Source organism: Cheilinus undulatus, linkage group 3, assembly GCF_018320785.1.
Source record: "Cheilinus undulatus linkage group 3, ASM1832078v1, whole genome shotgun sequence".
NCBI classification, from domain to species: Eukaryota; Metazoa; Chordata; class Actinopteri; order Labriformes; family Labridae; genus Cheilinus; species Cheilinus undulatus.
Window position 1 is genome coordinate 41,024,406 of NC_054867.1, and position 25,662 is coordinate 41,050,067.

Here is a 25,662-nt window from a genome sequence, read left to right on the forward strand (position 1 = left end):
TGAGAAAGGCAACAGCTATGACCTTTGGTGGACACCACCAGCTGTCAGTAATTACCCTTAGCATTGGCCAGGGGGGACGGAGACAAAGACGGACTCCTTGTCCTTGAGGACCTATGGCACCCCAGAACGTCTATCTTTTTATTTCCCTCACCCTGTAAGTGAAATTATTTATAGAGTGAAAGGAAATGTGCTTACATGCTAAAAGGCAAGTATACGGTTGTTTCTAAAAATGAAGACCTTAAAGTTTTCCAGGCTTTAGGCTGAGCTTTAACTAAAATGTGTGACTAAACTGGGGAGATGCACCAGCGTATTTGCTGCCAGAGGCTTTTGAACGCACACTGTTGACAAATATGCCACTCAGAGAGGGAAATAATGACTTAAACACTGTTGCTCCACAAATCCACATTTTAAGCCTTCATGTGGAAATGACTATATTCTGTGCCTAAGTGCTGGTAATCATGAGTAATTGTTTGTTGCAGATATCTTGAGCTTGGAGCAGTCTTTGAAGCTATAATGTTGACTTTATGACTCCATGTTTCCTTTCATCTCTGAGCATAACTTCTGTGCTGATTAGAGGCAAAACATCTCAGAGCATTAGTGTAGTGAAAAGGTATTTTAACACATCAAAAAATGGTTTGGGAAATTATGTGTAAAGAGATGAAATACCTGGTGTAATGCATTAATCTCTGTCTTCTAAGTATAATCCCAGACAAATAGGTGTGAAACCAACACAGGTGTGAGTGCACACACACAAACAAACACACATTTATCTTATTATCCCCCCTATCAATATCATACATTCATAAGCCTGTAATTACAACCATGGCTGAATTTATATTACGGTGAGACAGTGTGGCCTCAAGCACTGTGTCTGACATCACACTATCACTATACATTGAAGTTTATATAATATGCCATTTTGTAGTTGTGTCTGAATTATTAAACAGCATGACCTATATAGTGTCAAGGCTGTATCCCACAATGCATTGTGAAGAGTAGTGAAGAGTACTGTCCAAGCATTGTATACTATCTTGAGTTGCTTTACTAAACTTCCAGGAGTGAAAGCTCTCGTTCAGAGTCACCAGAACACAGTACCAGGGATGTAGCTAGGGATTTGGGCCCCCAGAAAGAACAGGGCCCCCATCTTTACCGGCTAGCCAAGCAACAAATGTTGCATCATTTTACTTATTTTAATTTAATTATTTACTATTTTATTTATTTATTTATTTTAAAGCACACTTTTCATTGCAAGCTTCCAAAGGGCCCCTCCCTATGGGCCCAGGTAATCAGTTGGGATCATTATCAAAAATGAGGGCACATATATTTATTATATTTATTAAAGAAAAAAAAAAAAACTTTAATTCTGTATTTTCTGTTGGAAGGGTGGGGGATTCTACTGAACCTACCTGGCGACAGCCTTGCTGCAGTAGAGACAAGCATTGCTCTCAAAAAGAAAGTGGATGCTGCCACTCTGATGTCCACCAGTCCCCCTTCAGTTCTGCATTTTTGGAACAGCCAAGGACTATTTATATGTCATGAAAATCCTGCCAATCTGTTGGCTTTTGTTATCCATCTGTCTGCAGGTTTGGTTGTGGAGGCCGTTAGGGGCCATGCTGTAGGGTAGATAATATTGGTGTTGTCATTATGTGAAACTTGCATTAACTTAGAGAGCGACAGTGGCTAACTAGGAAGAGTCGATCGTATCTCAACTAGAAGGTTGGGGGTTTGATTTCTAGTTTTCACAAAGCCATTTTTATGTTATACAGTTTTAAATGGCGTGGCTTTTTAAGAGTGATCAGTTGAGATGTCTTGTGGCCAATCAGAGAGAAATCAGGTTCAAGTCAATGGCATGCTCTGCCATCATTGTATGACTGATTCTGTATGTGAATGGGTGATTGCGACATGGACTGTAAAAGCACTTTGAGTGGTTTGAAGAGTAGGAAAATGCTAGGGTGCATTGTACATAAAGCCTTCCATAACGTTCCAAGGTGATGACAACTTTTTGTGTATATTCTATAAGTTACATACAAATATATCAACACAAAGAAGAAAAAGGCTTGCACTTTTCTATGTGAACACTGTTTTTCTCTAACATTCAATTGTGTCTTTTCAACAGGAACATCTGTTATGAAGGTCACTGCATCCGACGCTGACGACCCTACATACGGCAGCAGTGCCAGAGTGGTGTACAGCGTGCTGGATGGAGAAAAGTTTTTCACCGTCGACAGACACACAGGTAAGAAGGATACACACACATCACCGGCCTTTCCTACACTTGCTGCTCTGGTTTTGTCTCAATTATTGCTTGGCCTCCTTATCTTTTCTGCAGTACGAGAGCAATCTTAAGCTTAGAGACCATTATTCCCACATCAGTCAAAGTTGTTGCCAACCAAAATTCACGTGGCTTCAAAAAGTGACTTTATTATGTTTTAATCGATAACTGCTGGCTTCTTTTTAGTAAAAAACACAAAATGCCATAAGGCAAAATTGCCAGAGTATTAACAGTGTGGTCCACAAGATTAACCATAAAAGAAGTTGTTTTGTAGAAGTAAGTAAAGCTCAGCATAAAAGTAGCACAAACAGCATATGGTACTTTGAAAAACGTTTGCCCCTTCTCCTGATATCTTACGTGTTGCATATTTGTCAGAGGTAAATGCTTCAGATTGTTTTTTCAATTTTTATTATTAGACAAAGAAAGCCTGAGTAAATACACAACGTTATTTTAATTGATGATATCATTTATTAAGGCAGAAAACCCATCCTAACCTAAATGACACTATTTGGAAAAATAATAACTGGCACCAACAAGCCTTCTGGTTAACCTGCAATGAGACTCTTATCGTTATGGAGGAATTTTGGCCCATACTTCTTTGCAGAACTTTTTTGATTCAGCCAAGACTGGACTCCAAAACCCTCATTTTATTTAAAGCCATATTTGAAGCCATTCAGAGGTGGACTTGCTTTCTTATTGTTGAATCATGAACACTGACCTTGACGAAGTCATTTGAGGCCTGCAGGTCTTTAGATGTCATTCTGGGTTCTTTTGTGACCTCCTGTATGAGCCATCAATGCATTCTTGGGAGTTGTTTTGGTACTCTTGGGGAGGGTCACCACTGTTACAAGTATTCCCCATTTGTGTGTAATGGCTCTCACCATGGTTTGCTGGACTCCAAAAGCCTCAGAAATGACTTTGTAATCCTCCCAGACTGATTTATGGCATTGACTGTTTCTCGTGTGTTCTTGAACCTTTTTAGATCGCAGCATGATGTGTTGCTTTTTGGGATCTTTTAGCCTACTTCACTTTGTCAGACTGGTTCTATTGAGAGGTTTCTTGATTCAGCAGTTCTGGCAGTAATCAGGTCTAGGTGTGGCTGGGGACACTGAACTCAGCTTTCTAAAAATAGGGTTAATTACTTTTTCAGGGCCAGGTTGGTTTTGATGTTTTTTTTCCCTTTAATACATGAAATATTCCCTTCTGTATTCTTGTTCTCTTTATTTGGTTTTTCTCTGTCTAATAGTGAAATTAGATCTGAATCATTTAAGTGTGACAAATATGCATAAAAATAACAAATCAGGAAGGGGCAGATACTTTTCCGCAGCAGTGTAACTTTTTCAGAATATATACTGTTTATCAGGGATATCAAATTAGTCTCCCACCCATTGTTATATAAGCACAGTGAGTTTTATTTCCAGAGGATCCAAATGTACCTTCATAGGCTCTTACCCCTCCTTAACATAAAAATATCCCTATTCCCCATCTGTTCTGGGCTGATCAGGCCAACACAGCCTGACCCACAGGCTTTCAGGAGTGGCTTAACATTGGTGTTGCTTTCAAATGCCCCTCCAGGGAAATGCACTAAAGTTTTAATGATTCCCTTTTTGGTCTCCACCACTTTGATTTGGTCAGCCTAGGAGCAGGGATGATAAATTGCTCTGCCTTGTTGGGACTAGCCAGGAGACTGGATGCTTCATTCCAGCTTTTGTTTCACGACCCCCACTCCACCCACGCTCTTCCCTCCCGTTTTGTACGCAGGCGGGCCAGCCTAATAGGTGCAAGTCGAGGAGGTCAGTGCAAAGAGGAGAAGGAACAGCTGTAAAATCTGCCTCATTAATATCACTCTCACTCACTCTGATGGCTAACTGAACAGCGTGTGGCTGTGTTTTCCTGTCATTTTGACAGTGTGTAGGTGATTTTGGGTATCTGAGTCAAAGAGGCGATAGTAAAAGGACTGAGCCTGACAGTATATAGAAAGACATTTATTTATTTATTACATTATGATATCTATTTTTTTCTTTTAAAGAAATTACAGAAGATAATCAGTGATAGTTCGCGGAAAGCAGAGGAATTCATAAGAAGCTGGAGTTAGTGGGTCAAGGGAATAGATGGAGTTGAATAGTAAAATGTAAATACATGAATTTAAACTAACAGAAGGATCCGTCTACTTTCCTTTTTATCAATTTAATCATATAACTTCTCTGTTTCCTCTTTCTTTCTCTATCTTACAGAATTCTCTCATGTCTTTAAGCAAAACAGAATAAATGTGTCAAGGTGAACTAAATAAGTGAAACAAATGTAATAGCATACAAATGACAAAATGTTTCTGTTAATTTAAAGTAATTGGGCTTTAATCTACTTAAAAAAAGGAAAAAAGTTAGTCATCTTCAACCAGTTTGGAGGTTGTGCAATTAAAGTCAAACTGATACAATAAAGTACAATGGGACAAGACATTTTATTTTATTACTCTATTGCCAAGTGCTAGTGGGTGCCTCCATATCTCAGTCATCGACTTTGCTACTGGGTATTGGAGGTTTGAATCCCAGTTGGTACAGTCAGTATCCGGGTGTACCCTCGGGCAAGGTCCTGATTCTTCCCCTAACTCCAGTGTATCACTCAGATGTAAGTTGTTTGGATAAAAGCATCCATTAGAATGACATTGTACAATGTATCACACTGACCCTTGTGTAGGTGCATTAACTAGTGGCCATCTCTACATAGATGAGGGAAACTTGTTTTTGTTTTTGATTTTGCTGTTTCTTTTTTTTTTTCTCAGCAACAAATGCTCTGTAAAATGAAAAAGAAAGTACAATACCTTTCTCAAAATATGCTTTGTTAAAATAAAAAACACAGTTTTTAAAACTACTTCAAAAAATGTGCACACAGTATAAGAGTAAAAGTGCTTGGTTACTTTCCAACCCTGGCAAAAATACTAAAACATTTGAAAAAGCTCTGCCAACTCATAAAAATTGCAAACAGGTAATCGTGTTCTTCTGAAGAAAGAAATAAACTGAAGAAGAAGACATTCATCTTCCATCCAGTTATGGGAACTTGATATGTACCAAAAAATATGGAGTATGATTGGTAGAGATGTGAATCTTTCAGTGTCTCAAGATTCAATTCTAATTCAATTTTGATTCAGGGGGTAATGATTCGATTCAGAATCGATTTTTATTTCAAACCAATTTCCAATTCATAATGCAATTATTTCAGCATCAGCTACAGTCTGGTGTGCTCTAAAGGGCTGGATCTTATTATTTGACATTAGTAAGCTAAGCTAAGAGAGCAGGTGTTATGTTTAAACAAGTGAGCGTGTTGACTGGTGACTTTTCAGCTGAAGGAGTTTGCAGTTGTGCTAGCTACAACATTGTTGAAACACTGAACATGATCTGTAATGTGATTTTATGTATGTTAGTCACCAGTTGACATGGTCACTCATTAAACCATAACATCGGTCATTGATGTGGAAGCAGACGCTAGATTCTGTCATTTTATTGTCTGTGCTGGTCAGCAGTTGCCTGCTGATATTTACTCCAGGTGAACGTGTATGTACGGTGTGAATTCAGGCATATGAACAGTTTCTGAAGAAGGCAACATTACTTTAGTTCTTCACAGTAAGCAGACACATCAGGTAAGGCTTCCTCATACCTGGGACTGTAGAATCCACAGTGAATCTTAAAACTTTTTTTTTTTTTTTTTGGGAGAAACAGGAGTTTCTGAGTAACTCAGGGCTTCATAAACAGAGCAGGTAGTTTGTGAGTGTATCAGGCACAGTAATGTACACATTACCTATACTAAGAGCTAACGCCTCTAATGCTAACAGCGCTGCTAAGGAGCCACACATCCTCCTGCAGCATCAGTGTCTGAGATGGCACACGAAGGAATAATACTTATAGTGGGTCTACTGTTAAAAATACACTCATAATGTATTAAAATACGTGATAAATATATGTGTGATTCTGATAATAGTTGAGTAGATAGCACCAGCGTTGTCGCTACCTGAAGCTTGCATTAAGATGCACATTAAGATGTTAAAAGGTTTATGCTTTCTTGAAAGTATGTGTGGTGTCATATAAAATCCTGTGGTGTTCCTCCTCAAAAATGAACTTTTTTTAATCAGTGCTTTGTATCTGTGACTTACCAAGTCACCTGTTGTACCACAGGATAGAATAAAATTGTCATGAAGTGGGTAGGCTTCTCATTGTCAGTCGGTGCATACTGTTGTGTTTTGAAATTGACCAGATGCTTTGAGTGTTCTTGTTCCTGTTTGGGTTGATCTGCTCTACATGGACTGATGTCAGCTGGCAGTAGACTCCGCTGAAAATAGACTCATGGGTATTTCAAGTTGAGCATTGTGGAGTGGCACTTCTGGCATGTGCTGGAGACAGACCAGAGCATCAGCTATGGAATCGCAAAAATTGACAACAGAGGAAGCGATTGGCTCCCGATTGTGCTTTGCATGCGGATCACGGAGCAGACCGACTATGTAGAATTGCATACTTTTTCACCGCTTATCAATTATTTTTTGTTGTAAAGAAAAAATTTGCTCATTTATGCATGAAACTCACATTATTGCCATATTTCATGTATAACCCAATTTTCTAGATGGCCTTTTTAAAAAGGAGTGCCTTTCAGAATACACTCCCAGGACTGATCTAAGCGCACAAACTCTGCCTGAAAACTTAGTCTGCCTTATTTTATCACTCTCTTAGTGACATCTGGTTTTGTAGTTGGTGCTTTGTTGTTTTGAATCTTTAATTATCAGTATGTAATAAGCTCATCTATGATGCACTCTAAGACATGTCTTGTAGTAAGTTGGTGCTTTTTTCTTTCTTATCGCAGACCAAAACATTAATGTGTAAAAGTGAGAACATCATTTAAATGAAACCAAGCATGTCGGGCTGCTAAATATGAAATCTGTAATGGGATATCATGGCACAGTGTTCACGCCAAGCCACAAGGGAGAAGAGCGTTTTGGTATCTCACCAATTTGACAGGAAGTTGGTGTGACTCTCTGATTTCATTCACATTTTACATGTATGATCAAAGTTTGCCCCTCTACACATTTAAAGGTTAATTTCAGGGTTTTTTTTTTTCTGTAGCACCATCTATTGTGAGAAGCCAGTAACACCTCTAACATAAGCACATGGCTTCGTCATACTGCCACCTACTGTTGACAGCCTGTACTACCTCATATACAAAGTGTAACATTCTCATTATTTTTGATTTGTTGCCTGTCCTGGAGGATCCACATGGCCTCTCTGCTGATCTGCAGCACGAGTTGCCAACATTCAGCAGTTGTGACACACCCCTGGTGCAAAGGCCCTTCAGTACAGCCCTAGTTCATATAAGAACTGGCCTGTCATTATTATAAATCCAGCTCCCTCCCACTCCTGTTAACCTTTATTCCTGTCCCGTCCCAACCATGTGATTAGTAGAGAAATTTATTCCTCTCCTGTGGGAATCCACCAGGAATCCTGTAACCCATGGGACTCCTGAAAAAATGTCAGCCTGCATCTGGGACCAGCAATTACCACATGTTAAGAAAATGCCCTTATATATTTAAGCAAATAAAAGAGATGCTATATAACAAAAAAGGGAAAGATTTCACAACAGTACCCTTTCAACACTAGTTGCAGTGCTGTGCACATTGACATGGGTGAACTGAGTCAGTCTCAGTGCTTCAGAATGACTTCTATCCTAGTGCATCTCAAACTTTAACAATAACATCAATGCACCTTTAACAAAGGCCATGACCTTCCTACACTGTAAGAGTGTATTTCACTGCATGACTGCAGCATTATGTATAGATCATATGCTGCTGGGTGAAAATGACACCTTGACAGGGGCAAAAGGTAAGCTGACACCCTTACCCATCAAAATACTTCTTTTTATTCTCACAGCCATGAAGGCCCACATGACAGGGCAGCTGCTTCGCGAGCTGCAAAACAGAATTAGATTTTTTTTATTGCCTTGCTAGATGAAAACAGAAATGCAATTGATGTGAGTTAAAAAATGATTGGAACATCATCATTTATTTTATATTAATGTAATGCATTAACATGCCGAGGCACTATTTCACAGTCAGTGTACACGGCCCTATTACTCGGTTAAATTGGTTAATGTTAAGGCTACGTGATAGGCATTAGAATATGGACCACATAGACTCCACTCACTGCTCTCATGAATTCAGACCAAGCAGGCTCATCTACATATATTCTCTGCCATGATGCTGGAGCACAGTTGCTGTACCATGGTTGGGGACTGGGGCTTTACTTCTGACATCCCTAATTTAGATGCATCGCTTCTGGCTTTTGGTGGATGAAAGAAGAGCATGTCATCTGTCTCCCTCCTTAACTCCAGCGCTGCATGTACTGTATTTTGGCTACGCATAGAACATGGCCTGGGGCTAAATGTGACTAGAATCAGTGAGTTGTGTACCCAACACAATGCAAACTGTAGGGAGCGAGGCTGCACACCAAGCCCAGGAAATGCATCAACAGATTCTGATGTGGAAACTCCCAAGGGGTAAAGTGGAATTATATTACCATTGCACAGTAAACCAAGCAGCTACTGAAGCTGTTTCTGCTGCTGCTGGGAAGCGAAAGGGAGATGTGCAAACCAACAGGGACCGTGTGCTGGTTTGTTAGTGCGAGATAAGATATAACAGATATAAATATCACATCTAACCCTGCAGTTTACTTGCCTGGGTCAGGCTGCTTGCATTATGTTTCAGTAAAGATGCCTGGATTTCTATCCTGGAGAAGTTTCTCTTGGTTAGCTGTTTCTTTTTCAGTCTTAAAATCAGATTTTTATTGTTGTGTTGGGAACATTTAAATCATTGTGAGCACATCCAGTAGCCTTCTTTCTATCGTGGTTGTATCTGCAAGCTCCATGTAGGGGGGTTGCTGTCCTTAAAGCAGTTGGCTCAGTTTCATATTCAGCTGGTGGTCTCTTTCCTGCATGTAATATCAGACTCTCCCTCCTCAAATTTTCCAACTGTATCCACTTTCCTATCTGAATAAAGGCCTAAAAGCCTTTTATAATAGTAAGAGATCAAAATTAAGCACATTTCAGAGGAGTTTCTCAGAGCAGATGGGATTTTGTTTTGGCAGAAATTCCTTGCTCTTGGTCAAAAAGTCTCTGCACAGGTTTGAAGTATACTTGGGGTCATTGTCTTGTTGGTATACGAACCAACGACCAACCAGATTCAATCTAAAAGGAATTTAATGATGCACTAAGATTTTATGTTAGACTTTCTTGCACATGATACCATTGATTTTCACTGATTTTCCCACAACCTTTCCACAAATGGATGCCATTCTTCCCTTGAAGCCTTGTTCCATCAGTCGTCTGGTCAGTTGTGGTCATTCCAGAGACTTCCTCAGACTCTGATCTAGACGTATTCATCTCAGCGGTAGTCTTCCTTCTGTCTCTAGAACTTAACATCTTGAGGTGTCAGACATCTTCTTCAGTCAACTTTTGTTACCAGTCTCAGCAGTTGACTCCAAAGCAAATTTGTGAGAACACTTTAAGTCTTTCCCTGTTTGTCTCAGAGACCATCCAGCATCATGAAGTGCTTTAATGTGAATTCATTTTCAGTGAGCTCTAGACATCTAGAAGTCAAAAATGAAACAAGCCTAACTTCCAACCACTTAAACTAATTTTTCTGTTCAGGGATGCAAGTAAATAACTAAAATTTTACATCTTAATTAAGAAATAATAATAATAATAATACATTTTGCTATTTTTTATTATTATTATTATTATTATTATTATTAAACTGTAAATTTGAAAATGCACAGATAAAAGTAGTAATTTTATTTTAGCATTAGTCTGTCAGTGACAGAGCTTGTATGTACTGATGTATTAACCATTACAGAAACATTAAAAATGGTTTTGGTAATTACCAGTGCTGTTAATTTAGGGCAGCTGTGGCATAACCTTACATTGGGTGGTGCTCTAATAAGTTTGTTAAGCACTGTATATATACATAAATTTATAGCACCTTAGAGTTGTTCACAGCTGAATCACCTGAGAGTCAGCAGTCGTCGAACCAGTTTCACCTGAGGATGAGTCCTCCTGGTACTCTTCAGATCTGCGGGGCTGCATGATGTTGGGTCCTGTGATCCAGTATGAAGGGATAGTTTGGATTGCTTTCAACAGGAATCTAAAATTGTATTGTATTTAGGGGATAACAAGTGTCTAGCAAGTGGATGATCAGCGTAGGCCAGGGCATGTCCAAACCATGGCCCGGGGGGCCAAATGCAGTCCATTTTTGATTGGCCTTCACCAAATTCTTGGCATAAAATTAAACATGGCCCAAATTTGAAGATTAACATTTTGCTTGACTATATTGAACTGCGTAGTTTCAGCACAAGGCTTATTTATAACTCCCTGATGGATTACAGCAACAAATAGCAGAACCAGTTACGTTTCAATGGCGGAGCCAGTGGTAGATGGGGCCAAACAAGGCTCTCTGAAATCTGATTGGCCTCCCCAAAATCCTTTAAATTATTATCTGTATGCCTTGTCAGCAGTTAACTAGCCATTTAGGCTGACTCAGTTACTTTGCATATCTAAACCTACATTAGATTAGTTCTATCAGTTTTAAATATCTTTAAGGTGAGGAATATGAAAGTGGCCCCACCATCCTTATGTACTGTATTTCTGTATGTGGCCCTCTGTGGAAAATGATTGGACACCCCTGGCATAGGCTAGAGGATCTAGCTCTGGTCAGTCACTTTAGCACAGAAGAAACCTTTTGGAGGAGAGGCAAAACATCCTCCAGATCCCCAGATTTGTATAACCATGATCTGGATGAATGAGAACTTAAATGGACATCCTGAGTGGATGTTGCCCCATCTACATTAATACACCAACTCTGAATGCACCATTGTGGTGTGCTGAGCTGGACAGATGCCAATCAAAATGTCCTCAGTCAAGTCTTGCTTGTTCTAAAAAACTCATCCAAGACACAAAATGTGCTATTTTTCTGAGTTGGATTTCTCAGTTATTGACGTGTGTTGTGGCTCAGTTTTTTTGTAGATTCTTAATAAGATTTTAAACCTTGATTCATGCATTTTTTCCATTCCAGGACCATTTTTCAAAGGCTGAACATTGAAGGAAAAGCATGATTTCACTCAATCATCTGCCTGTTAGCAACCCACCTCTGTGTCTCTTAAGAAACAACTAAATGTGCACCCAGGCTGTAATTGGCCATTTTAAGCACTTTTTGCTTCCTCTATCTAACTCTCTACATGAAATCGCTTTTTGTTATATCCCTCCTGTGCTCTTAGGAAATCCAGTTCTCATCTTTGATTGTAGACTTCCTCATGATGAAAGAGCTGTAAAGCAGTTCAGAGCGACTGCGGCATGCCTTCATTCTGCCCCCTATATATTTTTAATCTTAATACAGTTGAGCCATGAAGAAGTGTACGTGCAGAGGAGTTAATATGACACAATCTCTTCTATCTAGCCAGTCTGAGGAGGTGAAATGGAATGTGCTGCACTTGTGTCTCTGTAATATAGTGCTTAGCTGAAGTTGATTTTCAGCCTTAGAGGGGAAGTATAGTTGCTTATAAGTGCTAACTACAAGTATAACCTTTCCATCTCCCCTCTTTCTCCCTCCATATTCCTCTGTCTCTCTCCTTCAATCCCTCCTCGATCTCTCCATCAACAGGGATCATCATGACAGCGGTGGCAGATCTGGACCGTGAGACACAGGATCGTTATGAGTTGGTCGTCAAGGCAACAGACATGGCAGGACAACTGGGCGGACTCTCCGGCTCCACCACAGTGACCATAGTGATCACAGACGTTAATGACAACCCGCCACGTTTCCCACAGAGTGAGTGCCTGCTGTACATTATCATGCTTAAGACAGAGAGGTAAATGAGGTGATACAAGGGGGAGTGGTGGGAAGAAAATAGTTGTAGATAAGTGAGAGGAGAAAAGACGCAGGTGAGTGTTATGAGAGAGTGAATGATAATATGTAAAGTGTCAGCCTTGACATAGAAATGCTCAGAAGATGATAAAAGACTCCAAGTGTTGTCTGCAACCTGCATGATGCTTACACCAGAAAGCAATGGCTGCATCAGCGACTAAACTAAATGGCTGACTTGTAGTGCGAGAAAATCACCTTAGTGAAATTTATGGGCCTATCAAACCTTCAGCCCATAACAAAGGAGTCTATCAAATATGGAGAAGCGATGTGTTCCACTGCTCCTTTGATCATTCTTTTAAAGCACGGCTCAAGAGGGGACTCAATCAATACGCTTGATTGTTCCCTCATTGTGATGGTATAGATTTATGATGGTAGAGTGGTTTGAAGGCTAAATGGTTTGCAGGGCACACATGTGCAACAGGTAAGTTAAAACCTCACTATAATTGAAATCTATTTCACCAACTGAATATGAGGTAAATCCTCTCTGTGAACCACGTTAGTCATTGGCATCTTGGTCTCTTGGAACCACAAGTGACCATATTGGTCACCAGATTGGGTACTCAATATTAAGTCTCCATTCTGGCCTACTGGCTGCCGTGACAATGACTTGTCATTTACAGGGAGATGCACACAAAGTATATGCTGCTTTACCTTTTGCTTTCAGAAAGTCCTGATTTCAAAATGTACTCAAAAAAGTACAGGTAGCTACAGGAAAAAAAAAAAAAATACTCAATGACAGTAATCTGAGTAAATGTAATTAGTTACTTTCCACTTCTGGTAACATAGAGGATTGGTTAATGCTAGCGAAACACATCAAAAGTATAATATGTTTTTCTACCAGCCTTGACTCATTTGTGAGGCATGCTGGCTTTTGTTAACCTAGCAGATGGATACGCCCGTTTCTGTGTTTCTCACTGGTGAATCCATCTTGCAAAGCTCCTGGCTGAACTGTTTGGGCCCGTTTAGATGGTGACAGGACCAATCAGTGACAAGGTGCAGTACTTTCGGGTGTGGGGGAGTCGTGACGTAAGCAAGCAGCAACAAGAGGCCGGTGCAATTATGGCGGAACTAAGAACAGCAGTGTGTTGTTTTCTTTTCAAAAGTCGTGTACTGACATGTCTATAGTTGCCATGGTTCGTGTTATTCCTCAGTAGCTGCACATGCGCTGCGGTCGCGGCTATGTCATGTCTTTTGTTGCTCTGATTGGCCCGTAAAGATGTGACAGATAGAGTGTTCATCCAATCACACTCCAAGTTAAACCCTTTGCCCTTTCCCAAACGCTTAGTATTGAAGGTTTCCCAGATGGATGTGTGAAACACATCCATGTGACGTGTCAGGTTGTGCTTTTGTTCCTTCCATTTAAAAAGTACCAGCCCTCTAACTTAGGGGCAGATAAACTCAGTCGTCCTACCTTGAATTCAAATAGTAGGAGATAAAGGAAGCACAATAGTGTGTAATGGTGTGCACTTCTGACCACGAATACTTGACAGCTGGACATGACCAAAACAAGTGAAATAATGAGCTACGATTAAAACAGAGGCATTTTCAAGTGCATTTCTGGGCGTTTTCTCACCTTTTCAGCAGGTGTTTAGTCTAAACTTAAATTTCTGTTTAACTGCCTTGGAGTGAAACCTTGATTTGTGAATAAAAGTACATGCTCTCCTTTTTTGTTTTAAGCTTTTATCTAGCCTTTTTCTGGTAAAACCACAGCACTTTTACTTTATTTACAGCTGGAAGAACACCATCTGACAGCCTGGCTGATTGTTTTTGATATGTCTTCACACATCTTTTTCTTTTTTCAGTATAAATCCCTTTTTCATCTCAGTAAATCATATTTATCCAGACTGAGGGACAAACCCTGCAGGATTACAGAGACTCTGCAGTACAAAGTTTGAAACTCTGCTTCATAAATAAGATGCAAAGAAAGATGACAAACTGTGAATGTAAGGACTTTGATGTTCTAATATAATTTTCCTCTCGGGTACAATAAAGTTTTATCTCCTTTCTTTTATCTTTTTTATCTTGGTCATTATGAACTCTGGCAGAGCTTATATATTTTATTTTATTTTATTCAGTCTATTCATTCATTCGAAATACAACCTAAAATTTAGGGTTGGATGTGTCAGTGCAAGGGTTTTATCATAAAGTTGATGAAGCACAAAGCCTGCTTGATAGAGTGCATCCTTTATTATTGCTTTTTTACATTAATACTGTTTTAATCATGCTACATTTATATCCTGTATTAATCTTATTACTTTTAATTCGAGTTTAAGGGAAACCCAGGACAAATTTTGCTCTGCATGTAAGTGAAGCTCATGCTGTAACCAAACATTGTGATTTATTCAGATGGAGGAAGTTGTAGGGAGGAACCAAGATTAATTACTTTGTGCATTCTCTTTCATGTGAACTTAATGATCCAGCAACAATAACCGCCTGATTTTTATTTGTTGCTGTTCTTTAATTATGTTCCCAATTTCCTTTTTTCTCTTTTTCTTCCTCTCTTTAAAATCTCTCTCCCTCATATTTCCCCCCTTGGGACTGTCCTCTTACTTCCTTAAGCCATCACTCTATCTCTCCTCATTTTTCTTCTTCTCATCCTTTTACTGTCGTCGTGTTTTTTTTATGTTTCCGAATGCCTTTGCTGTATCTAACACTGCCTATCTTCTATTTTTTTCTCTGCATACATTCGCCGCCTCCGGCCACCTTCTCCAGAGATGTACCAGTTTTCAGTGTCAGAAGGCGCAGCGGTGGGGACGCCAGTTGGACGCGTCATCGCAACGGACGCAGACATGGGAGACAACACGGACATGAGCTATCTGATCAAAGAGGGAGGGGAGCTCTTCAAGGTCACTACAGATGTGGAGACACAGGAGGCTGTCGTCGCTATCAAAAAGGTAGGGAGGACTCAAAAGACTGCAGAGCTGCTGATGTTGCCTTTCTGTTGTAAAGAGAATGAAATAGATGCTTTTGACTTTTAAAAACTATGACTAAACAGCTTGCAAACACATCCGCCTATAAGGCTGTTTATTTCACAATATGACACCACTAAGTTGGATGAGTCAAGTGAAGGGTAACTTTCTGCTTATGCAACAAATGTGCAAACACAGTCCTGTATGCATTGTGGAAAAATCAAGGATGCTGTAAATCTCTTAAAGTGGTCCACTAGTCTCATTTTCTTATTTGCTGTCTAATCTTTGAAGAATCTTTCACACACCTTTGTTTGATTTAACAAGCATTGCCATCATTGTCATGAAAAGTTCTGATTTTAAGGTGAACTATACTAGACACTCAGCTGATTCTAAACATTTAACCAGAAGCAGCAAGTGTTTTGCAAAGATGATGTTTGTGCTAAACAGTTCACTCTGGACAGCTCTTACCTCAAATTTCCACATCAGCTGCCTGCATCCAGCAAATCACTCCTTTTCTAGTCAGTTCTACTGCACTCTCTCCAGTCTGCCTCCACCGTGTCCCAGAAGCACCACTCTGCTAGGCTTCACTCCAGACAAGGGCAGTGTCTATTTACAGCAACTGCATCATACCACATAGAGCAGATTGATCTAAACAGCCAGAAAAACATGCAAAGCATCCACTCAACACATTATTGTAAGTCATTACTATATAAACGTCTCATCCTATGGCACAAGCAAAAGGTCACTGGGAGGTCAGTGGTGCCCTTGGAAGACCTCAATTCAAGGCAACAAGAAGAGGTGGACAGCTCTACTGTAGGGCTTGTTTTGCAACTTCACCACAAACACTGCAGGATGAGAGTGCCATCACAGTATACCTAGTAGAGGTGCAAACTAGGATTGGTTGGTATTCACTTTTAACTACAGTCATACTTTTCCCAAATTTTACAGGGGTATAGGGTATCATTGTCAGATGTTTGAAACACACATTATATGCGCTTGCCAGGGTGCACGGGTGATTAGAGCAAGCAGGCGCTTCATTCATACTTTTAACAAAATGCTATGAGTCTAAAACAAAAATGTTTATGGATGGAAGTGATTTATAGTTGAAGCATTGATTTTAAAGTAAAATGAGCAACTTCAGGACAGAGGATCAGATGAAGTTCCTCTCTTTTTCATCTCCTCTATGACACAGATGTGCTCTCTTTACTGCCATCTTCCCGCGGTAATAATGATCAGCTATAGGATCTAGGGATGTGAAATAATGTTCAGTGGGCTTTTAGCCCTCAGGGGTCCACGATCACGCCAGCATGATTTCGTCATCTGCTATTTTTATCACTTGACAGCATGAAAACAAAGCTACATTTGGCATTGCAATCACTCAGTGTGGAAAGTGTGATTTTTAAGCTTTCTTTCAGTTTTTGTTTGACGCCAAAGTAAAGCAGGAAATACGATCATTTCAATTAGATATAAAAATTAGTTTTGCACATTGGGGACAGTGGACCATAGTGGACAGGACTGGCACTGGTAATGTTTTCATAATTTCAGCATTTTGTAATTTTTTTTTTTTAATATATAGGGGGGTTTGGAGATCCTTGATCTAATTCAATAAGTTAAACTTAAAAAGTTTTCAGAACTGTGATACCAAAAATGGACCTCTGAGGTTTAAACACATAGAAATTGGACTTGAATATCATTTCCATGTTGCTTCAATGGCGAACTCCGTATGTTCAGGATGTATAATTTATACGGGAGATTTATAAAAGGTTGCAGCACCTGCTGATATTAATAAATTTAAATATTTCTCATCAATGATAATGACCCAGAAAGAAGAATTAAAGTGTTTTCTTTCTCATGTTTCTGTGGATTATGTTACGCCAGAGCTGTGCCTGGTCATGGCGCACCTGTATTATGTTCAGGTATATAGTATATGCCCGTTGGCTGACATCATTAACAAGACTTCTGTCATCACTAGTTGTGTTTCCATAATAAGTTTTCAAAAAATAAAAGTGATATAACTTAAATTTTGACTTATAGCAATTGCGCATGGTTTTGGGCAAGAACTTTGCAATTCTTGTAAAATCTCATGTTGCGAGACTCCGCTGAAAGGAAGCTGGATGCTCAAAACTTGTTACGTGTTGGTACGGTTATGATTACATCTACAGCGGTTGCCTTGACCATTTTGAACTAAGATGAAGGCAACGGATGATAGTTCAGAGGCAAAGTCTGCATGTATGACAAAGGCCACGTGTAAGGGTATAAGTATGATGTTGAAAAAAGTCTCGTCTCCTCTTCTGTCCACACGTACCACGCCATGTTGTTTATGGGTGAACTGGTCACGTGACACCATACGTCATGTTCTGTGACGTGTAAATGTGGAAAAGTGTTTCCATCGCACATTTGTGTTGTTTTTCTATACTGCCACATCTGAAAAACCTCCTCATGGGAGCGTAAAAACATTTTAGCGATATTTGAAAGGTTTTTCCAAATTCAGGCATTACCAGTTTTTGATTGCGCTAGTTAGATTTTACGCATTTCTAAGGGTAATGGAAACGCACCTACTTTTAAAGCATCCTTACACACAGTCAGTGGTGCCGCTGGTGGAAAAGGACAAATGTACTAGAGGAATTTGCCATAAATATTCACTCATCTCACAGCACCATCTTAATGATGGTAAATAAAGCAATACCATGGCTTTTTTTAAAATACTCTGGTATGCAGTATTACCCATTACCCATTCCTTGTGCAAACTATGGCAAAAAAGGTTACTAATAGACCTACTCAGTTGCTCAGAAACTACACACTGAAGAGTTTCTTAACATAATAGTTACAAAAAAGACACCCACAAATAGACTACAGCTTATATACCAATGCTATCTACAATCAGGATTTTATATCCTTATTTTCCAGCATCTTTTGACATTGCCAGATGGGAATGAATATCTCATAATTTAATGCCTTCAAGACATGTGAGACTGACCTCTCAGTCTGAAAATGTGGAGATGATTTTAACTGGAGTTTAAAAGATGCCATCAGTGCTGTGTCTATTTTCTACTTTATTCACTCTTTGTTAGCTGTAGAGTAGTTTTACTGAAATGGATACATACCAGAGAGTGTTTCTCTTAAGGGATAGATTTTTCTTGTGAATGTGGCCTGACTGCAGAGTGAACATGAAGGTAAAGCTTTAATGGGCTGTCGATAATGTGCCGTCTTAGTCATTGTTGCTTCCACTGGTGATGGTGGGCTGGCATGCTGGTGCTGCAGACATGATAATAGCCTGAACAATAAGGGACTCCTGTACACTGAGGTATTGACTCAGTGATGCCGCTGATGGCTGGAATCAATGCTGCAGAATTTTGTTATGGTTCTTTAGCATGGTGGCAGTGTAGCTTCTGGCAATCAGCGTCAGTACTGAGTATTCCACTCTGACTAGTTCAGTGTTAAATGTTCTGAGACCAGATTCTTGTTTTTCTTTCAGCCGCTGGACTTTGAGTCCAAGCGCACACACAATGTGGTGGTGGAGGCAGTGAATAAGCACGTTGACCCCCGCTTTGTGGACCTGGGTTCTTTCCGGGACCAGACCATTGTGCGCGTCAGCGTGTCGGACATTGACGAGCCACCGATCTTTCTACCAGCAGAGGGCGCCATTATGGAGGTGCAAGAGGATGCTAAAGTGGGAGCGCTGGTTGGTATCGTCACAGCAAGAGATCCAGATGTGAAGAACAAACCTGTCAGGTATGATGTACTAAAGAACATTTGCTAGCGGGAAAATATCAGATGTACACAAGTAAAAAACCTTAACCTTGATCATAACTCAAAATATCATCCACAGACTCTGACATACTGGAGCCAGACTGTTTCTGTCTAAGGTTCACAGACACACAAGCTGTGAGGAAACAATCTTTGACTATAGGAACAAACAGCATTTTATCTAACTCAAGAATGTGAGTTTAGACTATCAACCCAGGAGGAGAGGAGAGAGTCTCCACTCCTGACTGTACATCCTGACTTGGGTCTTGAATTAGCTTAACAGAAAATCTGTGGAGACACAGAAATATAAGGAATATTGGAAATTTCTTTAACAGCCAAAATGTTAAGTAAAATATATAATACAAAACTGTATTACAGAATTTAACATAGATAAAGCAACATGCACAAATAAGAGCTATAGCAGCATTTTTTAGTTAACAATGAATATGAATGTATGCAGATGTGTATCCAATTAATAAATATGTAAAGAAATGCTCCTAAAAAATGTGCATCAGGAGTTTTAATGAATGATGAAGGATGGATATTGGCAAAAATGTGGAAGAATCAGGAAGTCAAGTGAAAAATCAAATATAACCTACATAAATAAAATGTGGAGTAACACTAAGTAATCCAGCTTCCTCTGGGTTTATTGTTCTCAGCTCTGTGTTCACGCTGACAGGACAGAACTACCTTCAGCCTTTCAGTCAGTCAGAACCACTTTTTTAAGAAACTCATATGCTTTGCGGTTATAAATTTTCCTATTTATTAGCAGTTATTTATTTTTTATCACTGCTGTTATTTATATTTAGCAGTGTGGCTGTTCTGGGATCCCCCTGCCTTTCCACAAGCACATGTTCCTGCTTAATGCAGATTTTAAACTTGCAAAGCCAATGGATACGCCCGTTTCTGTGTTTCTCACTTGTGAATCTATCTTGCAAAGCTCCCATCTGAACAAATCTGGCCCTGTAAGAAAGTGACAGGACCAATCAGGAGACAGAGGCAGTACTTTTGGATGCAGCAGAGTCGTGACGTAGCAAGCAGCGACAAGAGGCTGGTGCAATTATGGCAGAAGAGACTAGCGTGGATGTAGTTTTATCAGAATTTGATGACATTTCTTCATTATAAGAAGAACAAAGAATGGCAGTGAGTTGTTTTCTTTTTAAAAATGTCAAAAGTCATGTGCTGACATGTCTACAGTTGCCATGGTTCAGGTTATGCCGTTCTCTATGGAGTTTCTTGCTCGCCAGCTGCGCACACCTGCAGCGTCACATGTTTTGTTGCTCTGATTGGCCCGTAAAGATGTGACAGACAGAACCTTTATCCAATCACCCTCAGAGTTTTTTTGTTTGTTTGTTTGTTTGTTTGTTTTCAAAAGCTCTGCCCTTCCCCAAACACGGTCTATGAGAGGGTTTTCCAGATGGAAGTGTGGAAGAAATCCATCTGGCATTTCAGGTTAGATTTGGTTACCACAGGTTATCTTTACAATAGTTCATGATTTTCCAGACCCCTATGGGTCCCCCTGTTTGCTGGGCCCCAGAAAGCTTTCCCCTTTACCCCCCTCTTATGTGTGGCCTTAGCTGTCACTACAATTTTGTTGCAGAATCCGGTTTTCAGATGTTAATCACCACACGTCTTGTCTCAAAGACACTCGCTGGTGAAGCAGGAAGGGAGAGGGAGCCCAGAGGCAGATGGGGAGGGAAGGGATCTCAGTAATGAGGGAGGTGTGCCTGCAAAGAGCTTTTCTTTTGGTGTTAAAATTTGCTCTGTAAGTCTCCTTGTAGACTTTTAATACTACTTCAAATTAAATTCAAAGCACAGACTGGATTCTGAAAGGGGCTTTGTGTAAAAAAAAAGCTGGCTGCATTAAAAGTTTGGCAAATAAAAAAATATATGTTTAATGATACTGTCAAAGTTTAACAGTCTTTGTTACAGCAGGTAGCCTGATAAAAATTTATCCACCAAAATATTGGCTTAACTGAACATTACAATAAAAGTCATATAGCATTACAAAGACAGCCTGTGTGAAAAAGCTGCACTGCAACCATGTAAGGGCAGTATGCCCAGGCTCCAGTGTATAACTCTGCTATAGTAGATTTTTAACACAGTTGGTACTATAAAAATGTAACGTTAAAGAACTGCAACTTAGTGTCCTTAACAGATAAAAAATGAGACTGCAGGTATAAAAAGCAAAGTCTATTTTTTTAAGAATTTCTCTTTAGATGGAGAAAAAGCCTTAGCAGAGCAAAGGAAGAGCATTGTCGCTCATACAATGGATGTCTGTGCATCTCTTTTTTTCTGATCACTATGTGATAAATACACAATATCATCTGATGATCTCCACTAAGGCCTGTGCTTTATATATCCTTAGAAGAGCAATTGCAGTGTGAGGAGGGACTGTAGATAAGAGCTAAGACAGTCTCACTGACAGAGTACACAGCGACACACGCAGCGGCTGTGCAAATTACCTCGATTAAAAATGCATGAGGCTCACAGTTCCAGGTGTAATAAAGTACAACACAATGGCAGCGCTGTCGTTCAACAGTGTCTTGGCAGCCCCGAGCTAAAAGTGTGTGATACGTGTACGTGCATATATGAGTGTGTGTGCGTGCATCTGTCTGACTAAGTAGATGGGGGGGGAGAGAGAGCGAGAGACTGGCCAGGAGCCACCTATCGAGCAAAGTTAGCGAGCTCATGGCCTCTGGCATTCAGGGAACACACTCTCTCTGAACCCTGCATATTAATGCTCCCTTAGTGATGAGGATCAACCTCACACTGTGCATTTTCTCTGGATTCGACCACCTTTCATCGCTGAAGGATTCATCCAAATCAGATAGTAAAAAGCAGCACATAACCTCAATCATTATGAGCAACTTCAACGAAGCAAACCAGACATCAGCTCATGGGAGCCCCAGCTGTCAAAAGATGCTCCAAGATACAAGAAAACAACCTCACATAGTAATCTTTTTGTTGCAAGGACCAAAAAGGCTGTTTTTCCATGTAAAGGATGTAGGAAACCATGTGTGTAGCAGCCAAATTGTTGTTTTTTCAACACGAACAAATTGGAAAGAGAGGGGGTGTTGTTTGTGATGTGGCAAGGCTCTGATTGTTTACATGCAAAGGGATTGTTAAGAGACATAAAACTGACATCTACTGAAAACCAAATGTTGTTTCTTGTTGTCTTCAGAATCACGATCATGCTATGCCTGCTGGGAGACAAGGAGAGACAAAAACGATTAAAGGGATTATTTATTTATATTACTTTGGTCTGTTGTGCTGTCAAATCCATCATCTAAGTCAAATACTGTTGAGATGAGCTATTGTGCAGCGCAATTTGTCTCCAGCATGTAGAATGAAATTAGATTTCTCTCTCCTTTAGCAAACCTCAAATGTCAGTGGTAGATGTAAATGCAATTAAGCCCAATCTAATTACCGTCCTTAACGGGGTGAATGTTAATGTAGAGTAAGGGAAAGACATATGAGTGCACATGTAGGCTTCCCTTTGTGGGAGTGTGGAACCACAGGTCAGTAATAAAGGTGGAGTTTAGAATCTGGTTCAGTCAGGAGCTGGTTCTTCTTCTCATGGTGTTAAATTTAACACTGTCTCCTGGTTTATATCATTCTCATTGGTTCTGAGTTAAATTTATACTTTGGAGAGTGGTATTATTCAAACTCTGAAATTGTTATTTTTCATATATAATAATAGTAATAGTATAGCACTTATCGTTTTATATTTCCACATATGAGTGTGTTCTTTAGCATAACAGTGTGGTATTATCTTTCATTTTGGATGTTAATACTAAGAGTTGACAGTGTTTCTGATTTACACATTGCAATGTCCTTTTCTTTCTTACTGAGATTGACATTATATGTTGAGCACATTTGACGACAGTACTTTATGTTAACAACATGGCAGGGACTCAGACTCAAAACCAGGCCATGCTCCTGATGATGTACAGCACATCCATTCACTACCACACAGTGTTAATTTCATTGTCTAAAACTATAACTAAAACTATTTGTCGACAGCTTTTTTTTCCATGACAAAAACTAGACTAAGACTAACAAAAATAGATCTGTGATGACTAAAACTGACAAAATGTAGGTGTAGTTTTTGTCAAGATGAGTAAAACTAGACTAAAATGTAATGTAGTCTTCGTAGGACATTCTTCTGTACTGGTTGTAAATCTGTCAAAAAAAACACTGCAGATGTAGCTCTTCTGCCTCTCAGCTGTAGAAAGCAGGGACCCCAGGTTTGGCAGAGTGCATAGAGCACACCACCATGATCTGGTACCAGATTTAGGCAAGAAAATAAATGCTTGGACTAAAAGTAAAGACTAAAATGTGAGGACTTTTTTTGGACTTAAACTAGACGTAAATGTCTTGAGTTTTCATCGACCTAAACTAGACGAAAATCTCTTGAGTTTTTGGCAACTAAAAGTAGACTAATGCTAAAAAGGCTAGAAATAACTTAAATGGGACTCAAACTAGAAGACATTTCGTCTAAAGACTAAGACTAAGATTAAAAATAGCTGCCAAAATTAACATTGCTTCAACACATGGGAACTTACTAACATAGTGGATAACGTAACTCATGGTGCAAACACATTTAACATCAAGAAGAACAAAATCCACTGGAAACCTGAGCAAAAGAAATCCCAACAGTGATCACTACACATAAAAACACATCTAGATAGTCTGTCAAAGGGCATGATGGTAAAACTCAGCCCACTTTCCCCCCAGGTTCAAAATGGCAGTGGCTATAGTTTAAATCATTTAACTCTCTACAGAGTTTGACTGAAACTGATGGATCAGCACTGTCAAATAACTCCAAAACTTACAACCTTTTAACTCAAAGTGGAATTAAAATTACGCTTTTGAAGTCAAAATCAACATTTTAATTTCCCAGCCCTGTTCTGTGATACAAAAGTAGGCAGAAATAAGTAGTGAAAAGTGGTTAAAAAGTGGCAAATATGGGTTAAAAGTGGCAAAAAATAAAATAAAGCAGCAAATACAGGTTAGGAAAGGAAAAGGCAAATTGCCTGTAAAAAGTGGTGAAAAGCGGTTAAAAAGTGGCAAAAACTGGTTAAAACACAGTAAAAAGTGATGACAACTGGTTATATGTATGTAGGATAAATAGGTCAAAGGAGGCAAAAATGAAATAAAGCAGAAAATATGTCAGAAAAAGTAAAAATGGCAAAATTGGCTGAAAAAAAGTGATGACAAGAAGTTAAAAAGTGGCAAATATGGGTTAAAAGTAGAAATAAAAAACTAAAGCACAAATACTGGTTAGGAAAGGAAATTGCAAATTGCCTGTAAAAAGTGGTGAAAAGCGGTTAAAAAGTGGCAAAATTTGGTTAAAAATGGGAAAAAGAGATGACAATAGGTTATAACTATGCAGGGAAAAAATAGGTCAATGGAGGCAAAAATGAAATAAGACAGTAAATATGGGCTAGGAAAAAAATTGTAAAATTGGTGGATAAAGTGGTGAAAAGAAGGTAAAAGTGGTAAAAATGTGTTATAAGTGGCAGGAATTGTGAGAAAGACAGTTATTTTATGATGTGTTTAAGGTCAGTTCAGTTGAACAACATTAGGTGAAAGTATATAAAATTGAATGACGTAATCAAATTCAACATTAAGGGAAAGCATGTTGAATTTTTAAAGGGAAACTGATAAATGTGGAGAATGAGATTTTTTTCAGCCATATAAAATAGATACAACAGATGAGATCATAGCCTTTTTAATCTTTTAACTCAAGCTCTCCTCAGCTCGGATGTGTAAAAAATGTTGTTTTCCACTTAAGAATTCAAATGCATTGATAGTAGTATAGATAAGCACTCTGACTTATAAGGATTATGCTTAAAGATATCATCGTTAGCTGAAAGTGATATTCTCATTATAGCCTGTATAACGAACTCATAATGATTCAAATTAGGATTGTGCCAGCTAAATGACATCTGCCAATATGAAGATAAGAGAAAGGCTGCACTCATTCTGCTGCTGGAAATGAGCTGCATCATGTTTTTGTTGACTCTGATCAGGTTTTTTCATGACAGTTTCAACACCTCAAATCTGATATTGTCAAATTTGGGTCACTTTTGTATGAAAATCCACTGAAGTGAATGCAGGATTCTGATGAAGGCCAGATTTTTAAAAAGTAGTCAGACAAACAAAAATGTCAAATCTGGGCCATTGTATTGTGAATGCGGCCAAAAGACACCCTCTATTCACAGAGGGTTAAATATGCTGTAGAGAAGACAGCGCCTCTGTTTGAAGATGCAATCTGCACACATTCAAATAAGCTAAAATGCAGGCATTTGGGGGAAGAGCTGGCTCATTTCAATACACATCTAACATGTCATGCCAGGTGGACTGTTTCACTTACACATGGGATGGAATATATTTCATATATTTTTATATATTTTAAGAAATGTCCAGCTCTGAGCTGCAGAACTTCGTATTACAATTTTCAAGTTTGACTTCTTAATAAACTTGTTAAGTTTCCTTTTTCTTCCTTGCTGCTTCAGTAGCTGCCGTGAATAGAAGGCCTCATTGAACAGGCCAGAGTGTTAACTTGGATATTGTTCATTCTCTACTGTGTGTTACGTGCATATGTACTGTCTTTTGATTTGTTTGTCAGACGACACGGTGCTGTGAAAAAGGAATTTCTAAGTCTAGCCCATCATCTTTGTGTGGACAAAACCATCCTCAATGAGCATAAATGCACATTTCTATGCATAGTAAAGGTGCAAACAGCTTTTCTCCACATTCACGCCCAAAAGAGAGCA

The 25,662-nt window shown here is 39.3% G+C and overlaps 1 protein-coding gene across 1 annotated transcript in view; it reads left to right on the top strand.

Moving 5' to 3' along the window:
* LOC121507014 (cadherin-22-like) overlaps window positions 1-25,662 on the top strand; it is a 184,413-nt gene that overhangs the window by 55,857 nt on the left and 102,894 nt on the right. Inside the window, exons 3-6 of the mRNA XM_041783121.1 lie at window positions 2,117-2,236; window positions 11,958-12,125; window positions 14,934-15,115; window positions 18,606-18,862. Coding sequence (XP_041639055.1) covers window positions 2,117-2,236; window positions 11,958-12,125; window positions 14,934-15,115; window positions 18,606-18,862 — 727 coding nt within the window. The remainder of the gene's footprint in view (window positions 1-2,116; window positions 2,237-11,957; window positions 12,126-14,933; window positions 15,116-18,605; window positions 18,863-25,662) is intronic.